The sequence below is a fragment of the Physeter macrocephalus genome, chromosome 11 (assembly GCF_002837175.3).
Source record: "Physeter macrocephalus isolate SW-GA chromosome 11, ASM283717v5, whole genome shotgun sequence".
NCBI classification, from domain to species: Eukaryota; Metazoa; Chordata; class Mammalia; order Artiodactyla; family Physeteridae; genus Physeter; species Physeter macrocephalus.
Genome location: NC_041224.1, coordinates 160859577 through 160883271, shown reverse-complemented (window position 1 = coordinate 160883271; position 23695 = coordinate 160859577). Strand labels below are relative to the sequence as shown.

Sequence of the window (23695 nt, the reverse complement as noted above, 5' to 3'; positions counted from 1 at the left end):
ACAGACATAAAAGGGGAAATGATGCAGAGTGAAACTGTAGGTGAAGACAAGATTCAGAGAGACCATGGGAGAAAAAGAAGGACATCCCTCTTTTGCAGCCTCACAAGCAGCCTGTTAATAAACTAATACATATTATGAGAACTTAAATTCCAGGTCATGGTGATAGGTGTTTTCTACTCAGTTTCTCATTTGCTCTTCTCAAAACCTCTGTAAATGGTAGCATTATGATCTCCCTTCACAAAGGCTCAGGAAGGTTAAGTGAGTAGGGTGGGATAACACAGCTAGGAAGTGGCAAAGCTGGGACACAAACCCAGGTGACTACAAAGCCCACACTGTAACCAGGGAGCTGTGACATTTGCAAGGCCTGAACTGACCAGGTAATCCAATTGCTTGTGTTGTTCCTAAGTTTGTCCTCATAGTTGTGGCACCTAATATGGGTTGCGTCTGGAGGCCAGAAATCATGTCGTGTAACCTCTACAAGATTCTGCATGATCTGGTTATTCCTGCCTCTCCTACATCATCACCTAAAATCCTTCCCTCCCCTGCTGTGATCCAGCGACACAGGCCTTATTTCTTATCTGCAACCACTTTCGCTCTGCAGTCACCGTGTCCCATGAACTTCATGTTTCTGACGGATGTTTCCAAATTCTTCTCCATCTGGTTTTCAAACCACAAAGCTTCTTCCTCAAACCCAGAAATTAATTCAACTTCCACCAAAGCCTCTTGTCACTTATTCCATACGCTGCCACTTACCCTCTGATTTTCTTCTGATTCTTAAAAGCACAGCAGTGGCTCGGATAAGAAAGGTCAGCCCGTGTGAGATGAAGGAAACTCAAGGAAAGTGGAAGTTTCTTTAGAGTCCAAGTGTTTCTTGCTATCAATTCCTTCAGGTGTTCCAGGCCTTTGGGTGGCAGGGCAGTAACACTGGTATGAGAGACATCCCTGGGAGGGAGAGAACAGTGATACAGAGAGATGGTGAGCAGCCAGGGCCTTCCAGTTCTTGGCCAGAAAGACAGACAGGCCTGAGATTAATGGGGAGATGACATGATGCTTTCTGCTGTAGAATATGCACTCTGAGTTATTACACACAGCCACTGGTCTAAGGATGGATATTATGCTTCTAAGTTGGTATGTTGCAAGGGACTTCCATTTTTATTGTTTAGAACTCCAGGATCTATCAGTACAAATAATACATAGTTCAGCAGACATTTTGTTTTACCCATTACAATACACACAAACTCTTGGATTCAGAGATGGATGTCAATTTTACTCTGGAAAACTACATCATCTAACTACTAAATGGTCTCAAGAGGCAAGAGAAATAAATTTGAACAGGCTCAGAGGGGCCTAAAATGCTCCCAGTCTCTGTGGGGACTAGGGTTTGGGGATTGATAAAGTGCTCATCAATATGGATCAATACCAGTATCATGAAAATCTTCTCCTAATGACGCAGAGCTTGGGAGTCATAACCAGTTACATGGTGACTTCATGACTCAGAACAATCTCGCCACAGATTCTTTAGAAGGCTCTAAATGTATTCCGGGAAAGAAAACTCCAGTATTTATATTAACAATTTGAAATGAGATTCAGATTGAGGTGGTGAGGCTGGGGACAGTGTAGACATTAGTGTCAGTTACTAAAGTAGAATTAATTCATGGCTTTTAGTGTGACATTTTCTGCTCTTTTCTCAGTCCCACAGAATCCAGGTTACGTATCTTGCGCCATCATTTTTACTGGCGTTGAATAACAGCCTGAATAAGACCATAAATATTTAAACTAACATCTCTCTTATTTTATATTTTATCAATTGAATTAAATTGACATTCATTAAATATTCCTTTTTTTTTACAATCATATTTTTAATGTTTCATGTAATTAGTAATGACTGATTAGCAAATGAATTCCAATATTTTCAACTTCTACTCCACGTTATTGTAATTGGACTTAGCTGGGATTTACATTCTCAGGGTACAAGGCTGCTAGAGCTTGCTACTTGCTTTTTATAAACAGGAAGCTTGAGTATTGACCCCATTCACTGCAGAGCTGTGATTATTGGGGGGAGGGTCTCATGTTCGCTATTTTGTTTTATATTTAATTTTAAAATTCCATATTTCAGCATTTCCCAAACTTGCCTGGGGGTAATAATTACCCTTGGTGCTTGTTACTATATGATCCCCAGGTGATTTTTAACATTAAGCAAGTACATTTGGAAAACTGGCCTAAATGAATAACTTTATGGTTAGTGAGAGAGTTGAGGAATTAAGCCCAGTTGTGAGGTAAATGAGGCTGGACTTTGCTCTCCTGCCTCATCTTCCTTTGGATGCATCTCTTTCTCTTTTAGCGGTGTGTCTTCATGGTGTGGCCATCTTTATGCCTCCGGTTTTCTGGAGGCCACTTACGTGTCTCTTTTCTGTCAGTGAAACAAGAGAGCATCTCTTGGCTCCTGTTTTCTGCTTTGCTGTCTGTTGGATTCACTGATCGTATGTATTCATCTGAAAGAGTTTATCCTTCCAAGTAGTGCGTTTGCATTTTAATAGATATTTCTTGAGAAAACACTTTAGTAACCATTTCTGTTACTGCATGACAAAATACCCCCAAACTAAATGGCATCAAACAACAATCTTTTAATCATAAGCATAGCTTTTGTGGGCCAGGAATTTGAACAGGGCATGGAGGGGATGGTTTGTGTCTGCTCTGTGCTGTCTGGGACTCCGCCAGGAAGACTTGAAGGTTAGGACAGCCCAGTGGCTGGGGGCTGGGATTATCATCAGGCTCCTTCATATCTTCAGGTCTCTGGAGTCTTTGAACATAGATCCAGGTGCAGCAACCCCTCCAGGAACTCGTTAGCAATCTGGGGGTGGGGAGGAATTTACTCCCTGATTTGTCTGAGTGTCTGCAGTGAGCGTTTCCCAGGTAGCCTCTAGATGGGTCCTGGTGGGGCTGAATTGGGAAGGTGTTTTTGGAAAAATGTGTATAAACTTTGTGATGGAAACATCTGTCACATAATTGGTACTTGGCATATAGTAGGTGTTCAATGTTAATGCCCTCCTTGTCACAATCTGGAGTGTAAGCTCAAGTCAGAAGCAAGGAACCAAGCAAATACAGCTCCAGCCCAGATCTTGGCTTATATAGTCAACTGCTTATTTGACATTTCCACATGGATTTTTCACAGGCATCTCCAACTTGACAGATCCATCCCAAATTTAACTTCTAATCCCCCACCCTGACACCAAACCTGCTCCTCCTCCATTTAATCTAGCAAAATACAGGGATTTGAACTCCAGAAGAGCTCGTATTTTCATCTCTAATGGAAGCTCTCGGGTTCAAGCTAACATCATCTCTTGCTGTGGTTGCTTTCTTGTCAGCTCTTCCTGCCTCCCAGTCCATTCTGCACACAGCAGTAGAGTAGTCATAACATGTGGGGCGAGCAAGGTCTTTCTGCCCAAAACCTTGCAGTGACTTCCTAATGTACATGAATAACATCTACTCTTCATACCATGCTTGTCAAGGTCCTACAGATCTGGATCTTGCCTTCCTCTCCAACCTCATCTCAGGGCCATAGACTGCTTACAGCCCCAATTAGAATCTATCTGGAGCCATCTCACTGCCCACTGGCATGAGCCACTTGATGTAGCTCTAAGTATCCATTAACCCTACTGCTCTTAAAGTGCTCTGAAGTACGGCCCTCTCCTGAGGTCGGCTGCTGCACTGGTGCTACTTCAGCCCTTACAGACTCAAGCAAGGGGAACAACGGCTTCCCCTCCAACCCCCCCTTTTAAAAAAATTTAACCTCTGTTGCAGAGATCTACAGTTTTAATCAGACAGCTCTGAGTGCTGCAGAAAGGAAGGTAGGAGCTCCTATACTTCCCCGTGGATGTAGCACTGCCTCTCTTTTCAAAATAACCCAATGGAATGAGTCTTCCCTCTAAGCCTACTGCTATTTCTTTATTTCCTGCCCACCAAGTGCCATCTTCCAGGGCTTATGTCCTTGTGGATTCTCTCTTGTCCTTGTTCAGTATTCATGCCATGAATGTTTACAGTAAAATGCAATTGAGCTAGACCCCCAATCAGATTTCAGCTCTGAAACATAAACAGCTCTGCTGTTTATGGGTCTACAGTGTCATGGTTCTCATAACTACCACCTTAGTTTAGGTCTGAATTACATTTCAACTGAGTTTTGTAAAAACTTCCTGACTCGTCTCCCAGAAAGTATCTACTAATTCTGCCTTCAGACTTAGGACAGGATGTTCTTTCTAAAACTTGGAAAGAACAAGTTTTGTTGCTTTCCAGCTTGAAACCCATGGTTCCTCCAATGTCTACAGTTCACGTTTCTCTAAGTTTCTGCCCTCTCTCCAGTGCGAGTCTCTTCCTGAATTCTGTGTTGTCTTCTTTCTTGATTTTCTCCCTCATTTCACTGGAGTACATTTTCTTTCTTCCTTCCTTCCTTCCTTCCTCCTTCCCTCCCTCTCTCCCTCCCTCCCTCTCTCTCGCTTTCCTTCTTTCTTTCTTCCTTCCTTCCTTCCTTCCTTCCTTTCTCTCTCTCTCTCTCTCTCTCTCTCTCTCTCTCTCTCTCTCTTTCTTTCTTTCTCTTTTCCCGGCTTACAAGATCTTAGTGCCCTCACCAGGGATTGAACCCGCGCCCTCAGTGGTGAAAATGCTGAGTCCAAACCACTGGACCACCAGGGAATTCCCTGGAGTACATTTCCAAGTAATTTTTTACAGGTCATATATGCAAGATATTTTCTGAGTCCTTTTATGACTGAAAATGACTTTTTTCCTTACTCTTGTATTCAATTGACACTTTACCTGGCTATAAATTTTAGGTTGCAAATCACTTTTCTCCAGAATTCTAAAGGCTTTACTCTATTGAATTCTAGCACCCAGTGTTGCTTTTGGTAAGTACGATGCCATTCAGGTTCTTATTCTTTGGTCATTTTTTTTTAACATCTTTATTGGAGTATAATTGCTTTACAATGGTGTGTTAGTTTCTGCTTTATAACAAAGTGAATCAGCTATACATATACACATATCCCCATATCTCCTCCCTCTTGCGTCTCCCTCCCATCCTCCCTTTCCCACACCTCTAGGTGGTCACAAACCACCGAGCTGATCTCCCTGTACTATGCAGCTGCTTCCCACTATCTATCTATTTTACATTTGGTAGTGTATATATGTCCATGCCACTCTCTCACTTCGTCCCAGCTTACCCTTCCCCCTCCCCGTGTCCTCAAGTCCATTCTCTACATCTGTGTCTTTATTCCTGTCCTGCCCCTAGGTTCTTCAGAACCATTTTTCTTTTTTTTTTAGATTCCATATATTCTTTGGTCATTGATGTGATTTTTACTCTCTGACAGCTTTTATAGCCTTCTCTCTCTCTCAGCTTTATTGAGATATAATTGACATATATTATGTTCAAGGTGTACAACATGATGATTTGAGATATGTATATATTGTGAAATGATTATATGGCCTTCTCTTCCCTGGTGTGAGATTTCATGAAAGTGTGCCTTGATATAGATATAGATATTTTTCGTTTATTGTGCTGGACACTGGGATGGAGGGGCCCCTTCAATCTGGAGACCTGTGCTCTTCACCTGTAAGACAATTTTCGGTATTGTTCCCAAGATAACTCGTGCCTTGGAATAACACAATAACTTGAGTTTCTTCCCTGGAATTCCTGGTAAGTGGAAAAGGACCGTCCTGGAACCATCAGACATATCTCCATATTTTCTTATAATTTTCTGCTATTATTTTTATTGAATCTTCTGGTAAAATTCCTTGACTGTATCTTCCATCTCTTCTATTGAATTAAAAAAATTAATTAAAAAAATTTCCAACTTTATTGAGATATAATTGACAAATAAAAATTGTATATTTTTATTTATGGTGTACATAAATATGGTGTATATATTTATGGTGTACAAAGTGCTGTTCTGATACGTGTATACACTGTGAAATGATTATCATCATCAAGCTAATTAACATATCTATCACCTCACACAGATGTAATTTTTTGTGTGTGGTGAGAACACTTAAGATTTACTCTCTTAGCAAATTTCAAGTATGCGATATAGTATTAACTATAGTCACCATGCTGTGTATTAGACAGTCAGAACTTAACACTGCATAACTGAAACTTTGTACCTCTTGACCAACATTTTCCTATTTCCCTCATCCCCCATCCCCTGGCAACCACCATTCTACTGTTACTGTGAATTCACTTTTTTAGATTCCACATATAAGAGGGATCATGCAGTATTTGTCTTTCTGTGCCTGGCTTTGAATTTTTTAATTTTAGCTTGATAAGAGCTGGGACTCTGCCTGTTCTGTTTATCGCTATATTTTTCGCACACAGACTGGTGCACACACAGCAGTTAGGAGCATGAGTTGTAAATTCAGACTATCTGGATTTGTATTTTGGCTTCCCCACTTACTATCAGTTACTTAACTTTTTGTGCCTCAGTTTCCTCATCTTCTTGAACAGTAACTGACAGTGTGTTGTCAATGAATATTAGTCATTATTATCATTACTGTTATAGGGATAAAACATCTTTTCAGATTTATCTCAGGTCACTAATTGTTGCTTTGTAAAAAGTTCTCTTCTGTTCTCTTTAACGTCTTTGGTTCCTCCAGGCTCATCCCCCTCCCCACCCCCACCCCCCATTTGTTTTTCTTGGTTTTGATCTTGCATGTTAGAAGCATTCTTTGGCTTGTGTTCCTTGGTGTCACATTCATGCTGAAGAACGAGGCACTGAAAATCTGATAGGGAGCTTGTCTACCAGTAGACTGTGCTTTCGGGCAATTCTGTGGGGAGCTGGCCATTATGCTGTTGAACCCTAAAATGCCAATGTGGAGGTCTTTTTTGTTTTAGAGTTTTTCAACTTCTTCAGAAAAAAGACTTCAATCTCCAGCTTAGAGGGGAGGTACTTGGCTGTTGGAGTTTTGCATGAATGGGGTGGAGGGTTACCATTTCCAGACAGAGACCTTCAATTAATCCTTTTGTTTTTAGCCCCACGTCTCTTGCCACATGCCACATCCATCACCACTAAATCTCATACCCTTCAGAGATTCTGCGGGGCAAGGAAGTTGCCTCCGAATATATGCTCCGTGTGGGTTTTGCCTCCTTCTCCTCTGCCTTTTCCCCCCCAGAATTCTGTAGCTCTCCAGACCATCCATTTGCCCTCACCTGTCTTCTTTGTCCTTGTTGATTTATGTACATTAAAATTTTCTTTCCCATCTTTTTAGAGGGATCTCGGGAGGGAGAAGAAATAAAGGCTTAAGTTCAATGCATCATCTTTGACTTTTAATCACTACTCCATTTAGCATGTAGAAGTGTGCAAGAGCTGAGAATGCATACTTGTTGAGTGCTGAGCCACACTGGACAATCTCCAAATTTGGAACTGATGGAGAAAAAGCCTCAGTCTGAAGAAATCCTCAGACTTAACAAGGCAGGGATCATTTTAAGTTATTTGAAGCTGTATCTTTTCACATTCATCTAAATTTTTATTTGACCACTTTGAATCCAGAATTTCCTAATAGTGTATCTTTCCTAAAATAAATCCTTCAAAATATAGTTTAATTTTTAAACTTTGGCTTTGAAGTGATAAGAATATGGAGAGTAGCTATCAACTGTTAAAGGACCTGAATTCCTTTGTGAATGCAGCCATATCAAATGAAGCCTATAGCTGGAGGGCCTCCCTCTCTCTTACTGACTCTGGCACTTTCCACAAGGAGCTCCTCAAGTGATGGGCACTGAACTTCAAGAGAATTTGTCTCTAGCAAGTATTTACTCACAAAACAGAATGCAGCTGAGCTGAGCCTGGCAGACAGTTTGAAGTCTAATTGCCTAGGTAATGGGAACCATCTCAAGTTAAGTGTCTAATGAAAGTAACAGGACCTGAATTTGGAGAGAGTGAGGCCTGCAGGGTTATATACTGGGCAAGAATATCACCAAATTTTAAGGATGCCAGGAAAAAAAAAAGACCCAACTGATATTTGATGTCATAGGAAGAACAAATTGCTCCTCAGAAGCAATTATGTGCTCTAGCATCCTCAAACATTGGAACAGTTTCTATTTTTATGTGAGATATTTTGTCATTATCAAATACACGAATAACCTTTGATGAATTCGATTGCAAATTAAATAAGCACTAATCGGCTTGCCAATGTTTCAGCAGCAATTGCAAGTCTCTTTTATGTTTGCTTGTAATGAATGTGGGGTTTTCTAAAGGTCAGTATGTAGAAGCTGATCCATTATAAATGTGTAGTCACATCTGTAAATTGGTAGATGAAATGCATCTAAGAGCAGAAAGAAGATTAACTTACTGCTTAAAAAGCAGTTTTAATTTATTGCTACTGAGTTAAAAATAACTAGGGCTTAAAAGCTATAAGTTCAAGGCAGTGAGCTTGTTTAATTATTTGTTTAAAATTTTAAAACAGCATGTGCATTTATTCAATAAGTATTTATTGATTGCTTTCTATGTCTCAGATACAGTTCTACAATCTAGGGTTATAGCAGTTAACTAAACATGCAGAAATTCCTGCTCTTCTTATGCTTACATTCTAGAGAGAGGGATAATTTTTTTTTTAAAGTAACAGTGTGTTAGATGACAATGATAAGTACCATGGGGAGAAGCAATACGGAGTAGGGGAAAGGGAGAGCCCAGAGGTAGGTCACAATTAGAGATGGGGAAGGGTGTCAGGGAAGACATCACTGAGGAGTTGGTTGAGCGAAGATCTGAAGGAGATGAGGGAGAGAGCCATAGTTATATCTGGGAAAGAGCATTCCAGGCAGAGAGACCAGTCAGTGCAAAGTCCCTGGGATGAGTATACATGGTATGTTTAAACAAGCAGGGAGGCCAGTATGGCTGGAGCCGAGACAGTGGGGGGTTAGGAAATGTGGAAGAAGAAGTCAGAGAGATAATGGGGAGCCAGATCATGTGTGCCTTGTAGGCCATCAAAAGGACTTTGTCTTTTCATCACAGTGAGATCAAAAGCCTTCAGAGGAATGGTACAATCTGACTTATTTTTAAAGGATCAAACTACTGCTTTGAGAATAAGCCAAAAGGAGAAAAGGGTGGAAACAAGGAGACCAACAATAGACAACATGGTGCCTTGGACCAGAGTGGTGGCAGTGGAGATGCTGAGAATTGTTGGAGTTTGTATAGATTTAAAAGGTAGAACCAATGGGATTTTCTGATGGATTTAGACATGGGGTCTGAGAGAAAGTGAGGTCAAGAATGACTCCATGACATATGGTCTGCAGCTGGAAGAATGGAGTTGCCATTTCCTGAGATGGGGAAGGCTGCAGGTAAAGCAAATTTGGAGGAATGGTCAGAGGTCTAGTTTTGACAGGTCAAGTTTGAGATGCCTATTAGACATCCAGGTAGCAGTGTCAAGTAGGCAGTGTGTTATAAGTCTGGAATTTGGTAGAGTTGTCTGGATTGGAGATTTCTATTTAGATATCACAGGCATTATGCAAAGCCATATGAGTGGATGAGATCACCAAGGACGCGAATAAAGAGAGATAAAAAGAAGGCCACAGGTGGAATGCTGGGGTACTCCAACAACAAGAGATCAGGAAGAAGAGGAAGAACCAGAGAGGAAGACTGGGAAGGAGCAGTCAGAGGTGTGGAGAAAAACCAAGAGAGAGCGGTGTCTTGGAAGCCAAAAGAAGAAGGTATTGTAAGGAGGATGAAGTCATCAACCTAGTTAAATGCTTCTGAGACACGAACTAAGAATTGGCCATTTGATTTAGCAACTGTGGAAGTCACTGGTGACCTTGAAAAGAGCAGTTTTGGTGGCATGGTGAAAACGTGATTGGAGTGAGCTTAACAGGGATTGGGGGAGAGGATTTAGGATTCTAGCCAACTCTTTTGTGATGTCTTGCTACAAAAGGACACAGAGGTAGATGTGGAGTTGAAGGGATATTTTAAAATTATAAGTAGTTCAGTATATAGTCCTGAAAGTTAAAGTATCTTTTAAAAATAAAAGAAGACTTAAAAATAATAATAACTCTTTAAAGTCATCAAATATTCAATCAGTGTTCCAAGAGAGGAAAGGTAGTTGTCTCACTGGAGTCAGGAGCCAAGTTGACCTAAGTATTACAGCTGACTGATATGTCCCTTAGGTGTCTTGTAATCCATAGGCTCAAGAAATATTGTTTTAGGCTGGGAGAAACAATAGCATGTTTAAATGTTGATGGGAGATAATCAAGTAAAGAGGAAAATATAGATGCTATGGGACAGAGGGACGAGGATTGCCGAAGCAATGCCCTTGAATTGCTGAGAGGGCATGGGACCCAAGACCTTGGTGAAGGGCCCAGCCTTAAAGAGTGACTTAAAATTCAGGAGAGGAGACAGAGGATGTAGACATAGATACAGGAAGGTGGGTAGATTTGGTGGTGGGAGCATGAGGAATTCTCTTCTGATTGATTTTATTCTAAATGAAATGGAAGTCAAGGTGATCAGCTGGGCATGAGAATGAGAGAGGACTAGAGAATTGAGGAGAGGGGAGGAGGTCTGACATGTTCATCTGGGAGAGTGCCTAGGGAAATGGGATGTTATTGCTGTACAGCACTTGGGGCCCACCTGGAGTGAATGATTTAAAATGAAACCACTTGCCAAGCCCACCTGCAAAAGTCCAGGCCCACAGTAGGTGGGAACTGGACTTAACCAAGGTAGGGTTTTTCTATGCAAGGATGATAGCGAGAGGGTCAAGGTAGTTAGTTGGCTGTGTGTACAAGTCAGTGCTTATAATGATAGATATGGAATTGAAGCTTCATAAGGAAGAAATGAAGACATGAGAGAGGTGAAAGACAGTGAAATATTAGTAATAGATTGTAGCTCCTAGTAAGACCAAAGAATTGAAGGAATGACTGTATTAGAAGGAAACACATGGAAAGACAGCAGAATGTTTGAGACTGAGATTATGAAGGGTTTGGAATCATTGGTCATGACAGGCCTATGGCCATGGACCTGAAGTCTAGAGGTAGAGTGGAGGACAAGGTTACTGGAGTGGAAGTCAGAGGCCAAGGTATAGGAAAGAAGATCCACATGGATACTGAAATCAACAAAAATTATGAAAGGAGTAGTGTTAGAGGAATCAATAACAGTGCATCAGGTGCTGAGAGCTTCAAGAAATGAGATAGAGTAATTTAGGAGTTCACAAATCACAACAAAAAAGATATTTGGGTGGTAAACCAACTATACTTGAATTAAAAAAAAATTTTTTTAAAAGAAAGAAAATAAAACAAAATTGGAAAAAAAAAAAAGGTTTGTATAGAATTCACACCAAAAAAAGAGTGGTTAAAAAAAAAAAGTATATTTGGGTGGTAATGTTTGAGGGCACGAGAGTCAAAGTTGGGGAGAGGTTTTAAGGAGGAGGAGAGCTAATGGTCCAAAAGCAACAATGAGGAGGCAGGAGGGCATCTGCCTCGACTTCATTTTATATAAACTGCTTATGTTTCTACAACATGAGTCAATCATTAGCATGTTTTAAGATCAGGTATTCTACTTTAAGATCCCTCCAAGTGCCCACAGGTAAATGTCTTTAATTTTTTCATATGAGGATTGACTTGCAACAAGAATTTGCAAGTTGTTCACATGGACTACTTCGCTACTGGGCTTGCTCATTTTCAGAGAACCCATAGAAAAGAGGCGTTCTTAAGGAATTTCTGCTATGTGTGAGTCATTGTATCAGGCATTGGGGTTACAACCATGGGGAAAGATAGACAAAAATCTCTTCTCCCATTACATTTACATACTAATGGAGGGAGAAGGAGTAAATAAGTCAGTAGATGTCTAAAATGGCTAGAAGTTTGGATGGTGCTAAGTATCATGGAGAAAAAGAAAGCAGGGAAATGGGATGAAGGGTGATGGGCAGCTTCAAATTTAAACAGGGAATTCAGGGAAGACCTCAGTGAGAAGCTTACATTTAAGCAAAAACTCAAAGGAGTCAGAAGAGCAAGCCCCATGGATATCTGGGGAAGGAACCTCCTGGGTAGAGAAAACAGCTGGTGCATAACCCCCAAGGTGAGAACATGCCTGAGGGCACCAGTTCAGTGTGGCTGGAGTGGAGTGATGAGGAAACGTGCAGGAGATGGGGTCAGAGATACTGGGTCATGGGTGGGGGGCGAACAGCATAGGTCTTTGAAGGCCTTGGTGAGGACTTTGGTTTTTTTCAGAGTCAGATAATCAAGAACTGGGGATGTTTAGGTAGAAATTTAAGAAAATGATCAAGCAAAGTTGGAGGATTACAACAGGAGCAAAAATCATCTTATGTGGAAGGGGTTGACCTGATGTGCTGTAAATTGATGGTGTTTCTGAGTTAGGGCTGGGTTTGCATCCTAATATCACCACTTATGGCCAGGTGACCTTGGGGACTTACCTGATATCTCTGCACTTCAGTTTTCTCATTTGTTAAATAGGAATCATGGCACCTACTATTGAATAGTTAAAGAGACTCAAGGTGATCTGTAAAGATCCTAGCACACAGCTGAAGCTCAAAAATGGCCCCTATTATTAATAAGAAAATGTTTGTCTAAAGATTTAGATGATCATAAATTACCAATCTTTTCTTGAAGTCTGTGTACAAACAAAATTGCTTTGTAACTCCGATAATCACTGTTATCTTCTTTCCTTTCGCTCTTGAGTTTGCATAATTACACTTCATTTAAGACTATAGCTTCCATGACCTATGAAATCTCATGAAGTTGACTGTCTCAGCATTATGTATCCTGGAATGAAAAACTACCTGTATACTGTAATTCAGTAAGGTTGGAGCGTCTCCACACAGTAACAAGAGGAAATGATGGCAAGGTATTACCGATAGTCAAATGCTGAAACACAAACATATCCTCCTCAGTATTAAGTCCTCTCCCCTGTCCTCCCTGACGCACAACCCACATACATAATGACCATCACTATCAGTCTGTGAGAAATGAAAAGTCCACTTTCTTTCAAGTGTTTGTTTCTTTTAGACTCAGAAGCAGAACATAATTAACAAAATGGATTTCAGAGACTTGACAGAGATAGCATGTCAGAATGAAAACCCTTAACTACCTTATTTCCTTCCACCTGTTCCAAGAGTAAAAATCACAGAAGAGTCAAAGATTTAGTATTCATCCATATTTACTTGGGAAGAATTGAGTGCCTCATTAGTATACACTGTAAACTGCTTCTTTATTTATATTTGTGGGTTATTTATTTAAAAATTTAATCCCAGGTTGATTCACCCCTCCTATCAGGCTGTTACCAGCATCTTTTAATGAATTATAAAATCACAACTAAAACTTGCTACAGAACAGAGTACACATGATTTTTGCCTCATCTATTTGGCCCTATGCAATCTCATTTCTCTTCTTTCATCATACAGCTGAGACTTGATATGGGTAAAATTACCAGAAATTATGAGTGGAGTAGTATGGAGAGGTCAAAAACCTTTGGGATTGATTGTAGAAAATAAAATAATTTATTTAAAAATGTTTAGCACTGAGACTAGTAGGCACTCACTAAAAAGCAGGTTTATTTACATGTAAAGTTGCAGAGAAAAAATATGTGTTCCTACTTGCTTTTTATTCCGAAGATTCATCACTGTTGAGGGCTCTTGGCTAAAGAGCACTGATTAGTTAATAAAACTGGTTTAGAAAATTTTTTCTAATTTTTTCCCTGAAACTTCAAGTGTTGTTTACCTAGAATTCAGACTCAGTAAAGATTCTTTTATGTTCTATCAGTATTGATCAAAGTAAAAAGCCTTTAAATAATTGACTTTAGCAAAAATGAGTTAAAAGAAACAGTTAATGGATTTGTGAATTATTCTTTTTTAGAGATGCAGTCATCCTAGTTTACTTTTTGACGTGGCATAGATACAAAAACCTTTACTCAGACTGAATCCCCTGATGTAAAATGCATGATCATTTGAGGCCATTGCTCTAGGACAGTGGCTCTCAGTGCTTTGGAGAACTTTATTTAAAGTAAAAATCTTTTGAGGATAATAGTAGCTGGGCTTTTAGTCAATTGAAGAAGCTGAAAGGTTTGTACGACTTTGAGGACCTTTGCAATAACTCCATCATCCTTCTCCTACCAGAGTCATCCCCCTAGTTGGGAAATGCTCTGAAAATTTCTCAATAATTGTAAAAAGTAACCTTATCATTGTAGATTTCCGTGACTTAAAGTATTAATCCTTTCTTCTCATATCAATGGCTATGGTAGTAAGAGATGCAACTGATCAATAAATCTGGATTTGGGGGGACTCAAGTATCCTAAGTTATTGACATAACTCCTTTGGTCCAAAGATTCCTAGGGCTGAAGCAGACCATCCTTTTGTTTTTAGCAAGAAGCCAGCATGCACACAATTCTGGAAAGGTAATTGTCTTCTCTTTCTCTTCAAATTCTTCTGTGACCTTCCTTGCAGCTCTCATAGACACTACAAAATGGTCACAGGCCCTCTCCTTTGCTGTGCCTCTGGAGAAAAGGGTGTATGACTTAGGAGGATAAGTTGCTTATCCTGCTTTGGTTGCTTCCCTGACAACCCGGCTTCCTTGGCATGAGTCTGGCTTGGTGCCCAAGTCGGGCACTGCAAGAGGTCTGTTTGTCTTTGTAACTCATTTCACAGCCCAGAGTAGAGCAGCCTAGTAGACAAACTCCTCTGGTTTTCCACCCTTGGGCAGCTCCCTTCCTCTCCAAGAGAGCTACTCCAGAGGCTCTGCTGGCAGGCACAGAAAGGAAGACAAGGAACACTAGGCTGATTAGGTCTTTGGGCTCGATTTCCCTCCCTCTGAGGGAGGGCCAGTGCCTGCCAAACAGCCAAGATGTAGAGATGAGTGGTCCCAGTGCCATGGCTGGGACAGAGCTACCCAGGGTTAATATAGTCAGGGTCAAGGGTGGGCAGAGGCCAAGGAAAGGAAGCATGGGGTGAGTTGAAGAGGGCCACAAACTGTAATGGATTATGCATCTATTACTAATCTTTCCATGGTAATCTTCAGTGGGTCATCCTTACCTGCTGAGTCAGGTCATGTTCCCATAACATGATTTCAACACAACACGCTTTTCAGACACTATCCTTTGGCCCAAATTATGTTTTTTTGGTTGTTGTTGCTCTTAGAATATATCCTGTTTTCCTGTAAGCTTGCCTTTGTTCTTCCTCTTATAGTTTCTGTCTCTGTCTATTGTCATTCTACCCCTCACCTGAAGCCCATCTCAAATACCACCTCTTATAACAAGGCCTTTGCTGGTCACCCTAATCAGAAACGCTATCTTGATTCTTTAAATACTTCTTATGGCTCTTTTTACATTAAACTTATAGTGCCTTATTCACATTTCTCCTGAATTTGATTGTAACCTCTTTCAGGGCAGAGGTTGTATCTTATTCTTACAATTTTCATGGAGTTCAGTAGGTGCTCAGTAAAATATCTGCAGAATGAGTTAATGAACACCTTGTGTGAGTTTGTTTCCGGTTAGCTATTTCTTCTTAGAAAGAAAGAAAAGAGAAACAGAAAGAGAGAATAAACTAGGGATGAGAGAGGACGGGTAGTTAGGACTAAAACTGATTTCATTACCCAGGACTACACCTCAATAACAACAAAATGGCATGCAACCCAACTTTAAGAATGGATAAAATATTTGAACAGACCCTCGAAAAAAGAAAATATACAAATGGCTAACAAGTACATGAAAAGGTGCTCGACATCATTAATAGTCAGGGAAACACTAAGTAAAACCACCATGAGATATCTCTTTACACCTACTAGCATGACTAGAATAAAAAAGATTGATAATACAATGGATTGGCAAGTATGAAACTCACTTCACTGGTGGGACTAGAAAATGGGATAGTCATTTTGGAAAACAGTTTGACAGTATATCCTATAAAGTTAAATATACATCTATCCTGTGACTTGATAATTGCACTCTTATTTTTACACTAGAAGAATAAAAAGATATGTGGCTGTTTATGGGACATTGGGGCATGAGAGAAGTTTCTGGGCCATGAAAATGTTCTAAGCCTTCACTGAGGTAACATAGTTTTGCCAAAACTCATCAAACTGTACACTTTAAAAATGTGCATGTTATTGTATGTAAATTATACCTCAATAAAAAAATAATTTTGCCCAGAATCAACCTAGAAAATCATGTATTCAACACACCTGTGGACTTCAGCCATGCTAGAAAGAACCCTGCCACAATTTTTCAGCCATCTAATAGTATGACCTTGTGGAGAGCATTAATAATTTTGCCCAGAATCAACCTAGAAAATCATGTATTCAACACACCTGTGGACTTCAGCCATGCTAGAAAGAACCCTGCCACAATTTTTCAGCCATCTAATAGTATGACCTTGTGGAGAGCATTACGAGTCAAAAGAAATACATGAAAGACTTACTTTCCTCTAAATCAAGATGGCAGTGCCTTGACTCTTAGATTTTCAAATGATTAATTTGATCAGCTAATAGCAACAATAGTTTATTTTGAAGTTTGTTTTTGTTGATAACATGTAGTGCAAGCTCAAGTATATTATCACAGAGATTTCATCTTCTTAGGAGTTATAATAGTAAGTGGGACAATTATAATATAGGCATTATCAACAGTAGGTTAAATGCTTATTAGAGTGAGTTACATAATTTAGACCTTGGAGGACTCTGGTTATTATGGAAGGCATTACATTTCAGTGTGTTCTTTCCTTTGAGGTTATAAACACCAAGAGCTTCTCTTTCAAGATAAGATGAAAAGAAAACACGATAATCAAAAATGGACAGTATAAAAATGGAAAATGAGATTGCATATCTTGATTAAAAAATCAATAAGGAAAAAATGTTATGAAACTAAATTTAAAAGGCTTTTAAAAATTAGCAAAGATTGGAGATGAGATCTTACTTTAGATGTTGCAGCTGTTTTAAGTTAGATTCTTTTTAAAGAAATGACCTTGAAAACAGGTGGTAAACTAAGTGGGCAAATTTGACTGTTTTAGTCAACAGAGATGAATACAGTCATTCACAATACCTTTATGAGGTATACATATATTCCAATTATCTTCTCTTTAGATGGAGTTTAAGATTTTCCAAGTTTGGCTTTTATTCCAAATCATAGCCAAATCATGGCTCTTTGATATTAAGTTATACGTTATCAAGATTTATTGAGTACTTGCTGTCTTCTTTTTTGAAGTGGGGGGATTACAAAAAGTATAAGACACAGTCCATTTCCTCTAGGATCTTAAATTCTAGTTGTGGGGAGAAGATATGGGGGAAATAAAGTAATGAAGATTTTGACAAAAGTTCAAGACAAGAATTAAAGTGATGTTACAAGGCCATACATGGTTAGTTAACAGATGCATTTTAAGACAGATGCTTGCAAGTGGAGGAATGAGACTGGACTCTTATTCATTTCTTATTTTCCTCCTACAGGCCTCTCAAATGCTACAATCTCCATTGTCCTTTCTTCCTATGCTTTGTGGTGTTCTTTTAAAATTTAATTTAGAATTTTATTAAAATAATGCATGAACCTATTTTTATAAAGCAAATTATACTGGAAACTTAACACACACAGCAGATTCCTGTGCAGCTCTTCCCTGCCTTCTGCTCTCTGATGCCCCTGAAGCAACCGCTTTCAACTTCCAGTATTCTTTCCATAATTGAAAATACTTCTTGATTTATTGGTTTTTCATTCACCCACTGACTCCCTACTTTGGAAGATGAGGATTTAGCTCTCTTCCATCACCCTGCACATACATCCTTCTGACACCCCCTCAACTTTCCTGAAATAGTTTTAGGATGTATTTGGTTAAACCTATATTTAGTATTTTGGTTATTACAAGTCTGCATATTGTGATTTCATTTTATTTCTTGTGTAACATTTTTAGTTTCTTCATGAGATGTCTATTTCTCTTTTATTTACATATCTTGGTTTGAGTGGACCTCTTGCTGAGTCTTGTTATATGCTCCAAAGTTCTTAGAATATCTCTCAACTCAGTTTTTCATAAAGTCAGTCCTATCATATAATCTATCAATCCCTTTTTATTTGTAGAACTTTCTCTTGGAGCCCTCCTTCAGCCCTGATGTAGATGTCCTGGTTTCAAGATTCCCAGGACCTCCCTTTTTGGTCATCCTGGGAATTCCATTTGCCTCTTTCCAATGTTGATCATTAAAATTCTCATTTTTCTCTTTATTGGTTTATGCTTCAAGAAAAGGTGAATGGGAAATCAAGTTTTTGAGGCTTTGCACATCTGAAAATGTCTTTATTTTACCTTCATCTTTGATAGATAGTTTGGAAAACCCTTTTGTATTTCTGTGGTTCAGTTATAACTTTTCTTCTTTTATTTCTGATTTAATTGATTTGGGCCTTCTCTTCTTTTTTTCTTGATAAGTCTGGCTAAAAGTCTATCCATTTTGTTTATCTTTTCGAGAAACAGCTCTTAATTTTGTTGATCTTTTCTACTGTTTCTTTAGTGTCTGTTTCATTTATTTCTGCTCTGATCTTTATTATTTCCTTCCTTCTACTAATTTTGGGTTTTGTTTATTCTTCTTTTTCTAGTTCTTTTAGGTATAATGTTAGATTGTTTATTTGAGAGTTTTCTTGTTTCCTAAGGTAGGCCTACATTGCTATAAACTTCCCTCTTAAAAATGCTTTTGCTGTGTTCCATAGATTTTGGGACACTGTGCTTCCATTTTTATTTGTCTCATGGTATCTTTTGATTTCCTCTGATTTCTTCAACGACCCATTTTTTGTTTAGTAGCATATTGTTTAGCCTCCATGTGTTTGTGATTTTTCCATTTTTTTCTTGTAGTTGGTTTCTAGTCTCATACCATTGTGGTTGGAAAAGATGCTTGATGTGATTTCAATCTTAAATGTATTGAGACTTCTTTTTTGGCCTAGGAGGTGATCTATTCTGGAGAACGTTCCATGTGCACTTGAAAAGAATGTGTTCTTCTGTTTTTGGATGAAATGTATATGTCTATTAGTTCACTCTGCCTGAGCTATAACAGCCTCCTTGCTGCTCTTCAAACACGCCAGGTATGTTTTCACCTGGGAGTCTTTGCACTTGCCTAGAATGATCTTCCCTCATATAGTCATATGACTTGCTCCTTATGACCTTCCCATCTTTTCCCAGTTGTGACCTTCTTGATGAGGCTTTCCCTGACCATCCTTCAAAGTGGTGACCCTCCCCTATTGAAAGCTCATAATGAAGAGTCCTGGGCTTATCAAGTGCTCAGTAAATGTTGACTGTACATTTTCAGAGGTTGGTCAGGAAAAGTTTCATCAAACTGATGGGAATGGGTAGGAATGAGAGGGAGAGGAGGGAGGAATTCCAGGCAGGTGAGATGACTGAATAAGAGCTATGGTCTGAAACCTGAAATTTAGAAATTATTCTTATTCTCGTAATATTAGAGAGCAAATGATTTAACCAAAGGAGAAGATATAGAGGAGAGAGATCCAGGACTGAGCCACACTGAAATTCTGGGGCAGTGAGCTCTAGTGAGAGAAATTGGGAGGGAGTGATCAGAGAGGTTATGAAAGATAAGAATAGTGATGCTGTCAAGAGTCAGGAAGAAGTGAAGGTAATGATAATGTTTACCATTTATTAAGCATATATGAAATACTTCAGATTTATTTTCTTACTTAAGTTTCACTACTTTTAGCTACCCTGTTTTGACAAATAAGAAAACTGAGACTTGGGTCTCACAATTAGTGATGGAGCCAGGAATCAACTCCAGGTCTAGCTTCTAATCTAGTTCACTTTTTATAACCTGGCATGCCTCTAGGAAGCAGAACTGGCATCGTCAAGCTGTTGCACATCTGCTCTTAACTTGGTTAGAGAGTCTTGTAAAAAAAAGACTTACCAAAACTATCAAAACAACTTTAAAGCAGCACAAACAAATAGGTAATTTAATTTACCGCTTCCAAAGAAGTAGAAATGGACACTCTCCCATAAGGACAACATACTAAAATATCTTTAAAATGTGACTACTACTTAAATGCCATAGCATTTGTGGAAGTGTGATTCAAATATTTATAGTATACTGTATTAATTTCACAAACATTTTTAAGCAAATACTGTGTTTCAGGCACTGTAATATGAACTAGAACTGTAGAAATGAAACAGACATAGCCCCTGCCCTCTAGGAGCTCCTGGAGAGATAGATAGAAACATGTCACTGGTGCCATGAGTTGCACAAATAGAGGCAGGGAGTATAAAGGAAGAAATGATCATCCTTCCCTAAGGAGAGGAGGACCAAGAATGACTTCAGAGAGATCTTTACTCAAACGTCAAAATGGTAGTAGGTGCTTATCAGACAGATAAGGTTGTGCTAGGGTTTTCAAAGCAGTAGGAAGAGCAAGAGTTTAGCATAGCCATATAAGTAGGTTGGAATATTAGGGGAGCTGAAAGTTTCCATATGGATGGATGATTGGTCAGGAGTGTATAGAGGTGTGAGAGATAAAGCTGAAGATTATAGCAGGGCTTTGCATGCCACACCAAGGTCTTTATCCTGAGGGGAATGGGAGACCAGCATTGGATTTTAAGATCCTATTTGCATTTGAACACAAGGAGGTTTGGGGAGGGTAAAATTGAGAAGGTCAAAGATAGAAGGCCAGGGGAAATTTGGAGACTCTTGTCATTTAGACTAGTGCTACTCAAAGTGTGGTGACCATTGGCTGTTTCTTATGAGCCCTTGATAAAGTAAGAAGCTTGTACTGGAATGTAAGCAACTAATTCACTAAGCATACTGCTTAGTTTGGGCAACTTTGCTCTCATAAGAAAACTTTCTCCACGAAGGAAGCTGTGCTTTGAAGTACATTCTGGAGCCAACCTTGTAGTGGACCCACACTTTGAATGTTTCTGGTCTACACTATTGGTCTTCAAATTCTTTCAATGTCATGTATTTATAAGTAAAAAATGTCTGAGTATGTACTTTAACATATGTATATTTATGAGCTCTATACACATATTACTGTAATACCATGTTATATATTATACATTACAAAACACACTAACCATACATTTAAAAGGATAGGATAAAAACAAATAAGTAATATTTAAAAAAATATTTCACCAAAGTGAAATCAATGTTATTAAATAATAGTTTACTAATTATGAAAATTGTCGTTTAACACTTTCTGATACAGCTATTCAGAGGTCTGCTTCTGGGTCAGTTTATTTTGGTTTTTGTTTAAATGGTTGTCAATTGAAAAAGTTTCCTCACAAAGATAGATGGTTCCAGATGGAATAGGGCAGGCTTGGCTGTACTTACTAATTAAGATTCTCATCTCTCAATCCAATTCAGTAATTAAATACATGTTTTTATTGCAATTCATATTCTCAGCTGTCAATAAGTAGTTTTTGCAAACTAGTCTAAAGATGTTTCATTTTCATATTTTACATACATGGATTTTAAACCCACTGCAACTCTTAATTTGAAAGGTTTTAAAACATGTTAAAATTCAATTTCTGATTTTAAAAAAGCAAAATTTTTATAAGTGACACATTTCTTTAGAAGAGTAACAACTTTCCTCATTCATTGGTGAAATATCACCTTTATCTTGAAGGAGCAGTTAAAGATGTCTCTTTTTTTTTTTTTTTTTTGGCGTTACAAGGGCCTCTCACTGTTGTGGCCTCTCCCGTTGCGGAGCGCAGGCTCAGCGGCCATGGCTCACGGGCCCAGCCGCTCCGCGGCATATGGGATCTTCCCGGACCGGGGCACGAACCCGTGTCCTCTGCATCGGCAGGCGGATTCTCAACCACTGCGCCACCAGGGAAGCCCTAAAGATGTCTTTTAAAAATGTCTTGCAGGTTAAAAAAAAAATCACAGAAAAGGTCAATACACTTTTTTTCACTTGTCTTTTTATAAAAAGAAAAATGCATAATACTTTTAAGTACTTTGCCATGAGTTAACAATGAACCCCCTTATGGTACAATAGATTTTCAGGGTCACTCTGCCCTCTTATATGGAGCCTGTGTGTTAAGAAAGTAAGGCCATAAACCCACTTAACTGGGTGTATTCAATCTAAAAGTGAAGTGAAATTGTTAAAAGTGAAAGAGTGAGGATGTAAGTCTTCGATACTGTGGATCACCAGCTGTTCCCTTGGGATGCAATCATTACCTACCTGACCCCTGAGGGACAGTGATCATCTATATGTAAAATATTAGTAGAACTTAATTTGTTCTTTTTTAAATTTTTTTGGCCATGCCACGTGGCTTGCAGGGTCTTAGTTCCCTAACCAGGAATCAAACCCATGCCCTCAGCAGTGAGAGCACAGAGTCCTAACCACTGGACCCCCAGGGAATTGCCAATTTGTTCTTATTTTTAAATGGAACCTCTTATGTATGGATGGAATCTTCTTGCCTCTGATGGATTGTCTTGTGCTTCTCCTGGGGGGCTCTGTTCCACTTTGGCAAGGACTGTACTAGATGCTCAAAAATGAAGTTCTAAACTAAGGCAAGACCAAGGGGATGGAGAAGATGGCACTAGAATAGGCTTGCGGGAGACAGAATCAACAGAACTTCATCATGATTACATGTGGAGGCATAAATCAGAGGAAATGCACAAATAACTTTTTTTTCCATGCTGTTTTAAAAACTGTTTACATCCCATCTTTTCCAGTGATTGTAAGTTTTCCCAGATATGAATCAAACTGTTTATATCTTCCTTCTTTGTGCTATGAACCCCCGTACGGTACAATACCATAATGTATTGCATTATGCAATACACATTCATTTCTCAGCAAAGACTAGAGTGCCTTCCACCTATTTGTAGACCTCATATCTCAGAATTTTGCAAACAGCAGCTGCTCAAAAATGACTTTTTTTTCCAAAAGAGGGCCTTCATGAATGTCCACACCAAGGTGGCATCAGGCATCAGGATGGCACAGTGGAGTCTGGGGACTTCTGAGTCTTAAAGAACAAGGACTTTCTTCCAAGTAGTAACCTATACAGCTGGGCAGAAAAGTACTAGCAGAAGCCTTTATCCAAGACAACAACATTCCCTCCCCACAGACATCATCAGCTACTCTTCTTAATGGCCCCCTCCCTTCCATTAAAAAAAAAAAAAAAAAAAGGGCAAATATTCTTTTGTATGTCTTACTCACAGCAAGGTTGGTCCACTGTAAACTCCACCAAATGTATCTTTGTCAATAGCTGTCAGGTATTTATTCTTGTTCAGGTAACTAGAGAAAGCGAGAGAGAGGATGGATTAGGTGAGGTTAAGCAAATTAACATAAATACCAAAATAAAATACGAGCATGGTCTCCTTAGCTCTTACCTGTTTCTTAGGAATTTGGAAAACACCTTACCTTCTTCAGGCTTAAGCACTCAAAATATTCTAGGTTTCAATTGTGCAAGGTTTATACACATTAATTATGGCAGAAGTCTTTGAAAGCGAGCTTGTTTATGATCTAGTTTGCATATCTAGGTTATATAAAAGTTGCCCAATTCCCTATTTACCTGGCCAATGGAGACTGTACTTTTCAATCTTCTTCAATACCAACTAAATTAAATTTTGTTTCTCAACATTGATCAATATTTACATTTACTTTTTTTTTTTTTTTTTTTTTTGCGGTACACGGGCCTCTCACTGTTGTGGCCTCTCCCATTGCGGAGCACAGGCTCTGGAGGCGCAGGCTCAGCGGCCATGGCTCACGGGCCTAGCCGCTCCACAGCATGTGGGATCTTCTCGGACCGGGGCACGAACCCGTGTCCGCTGCATCGG

The 23695-nt window shown here is 39.2% G+C and overlaps 1 protein-coding gene across 4 annotated transcripts in view; it reads right to left on the bottom strand.

Annotated features, from left to right (window-relative positions):
* Positions 1-23695, bottom strand: part of TSHR (thyroid stimulating hormone receptor) — a 157920-nt gene that overhangs the window by 4748 nt on the left and 129477 nt on the right. For all 4 annotated transcript variants that reach the window (XM_028496251.2, XM_028496252.2, XM_007113390.4 and 1 more), the window contains 2 exons: positions 23076-23153; positions 754-942 (listed from right to left, as the gene is read on the bottom strand). In XM_028496251.2, the coding sequence (XP_028352052.1) occupies positions 754-942; positions 23076-23153 (267 nt within the window). The remainder of the gene's footprint in view (positions 1-753; positions 943-23075; positions 23154-23695) is intronic.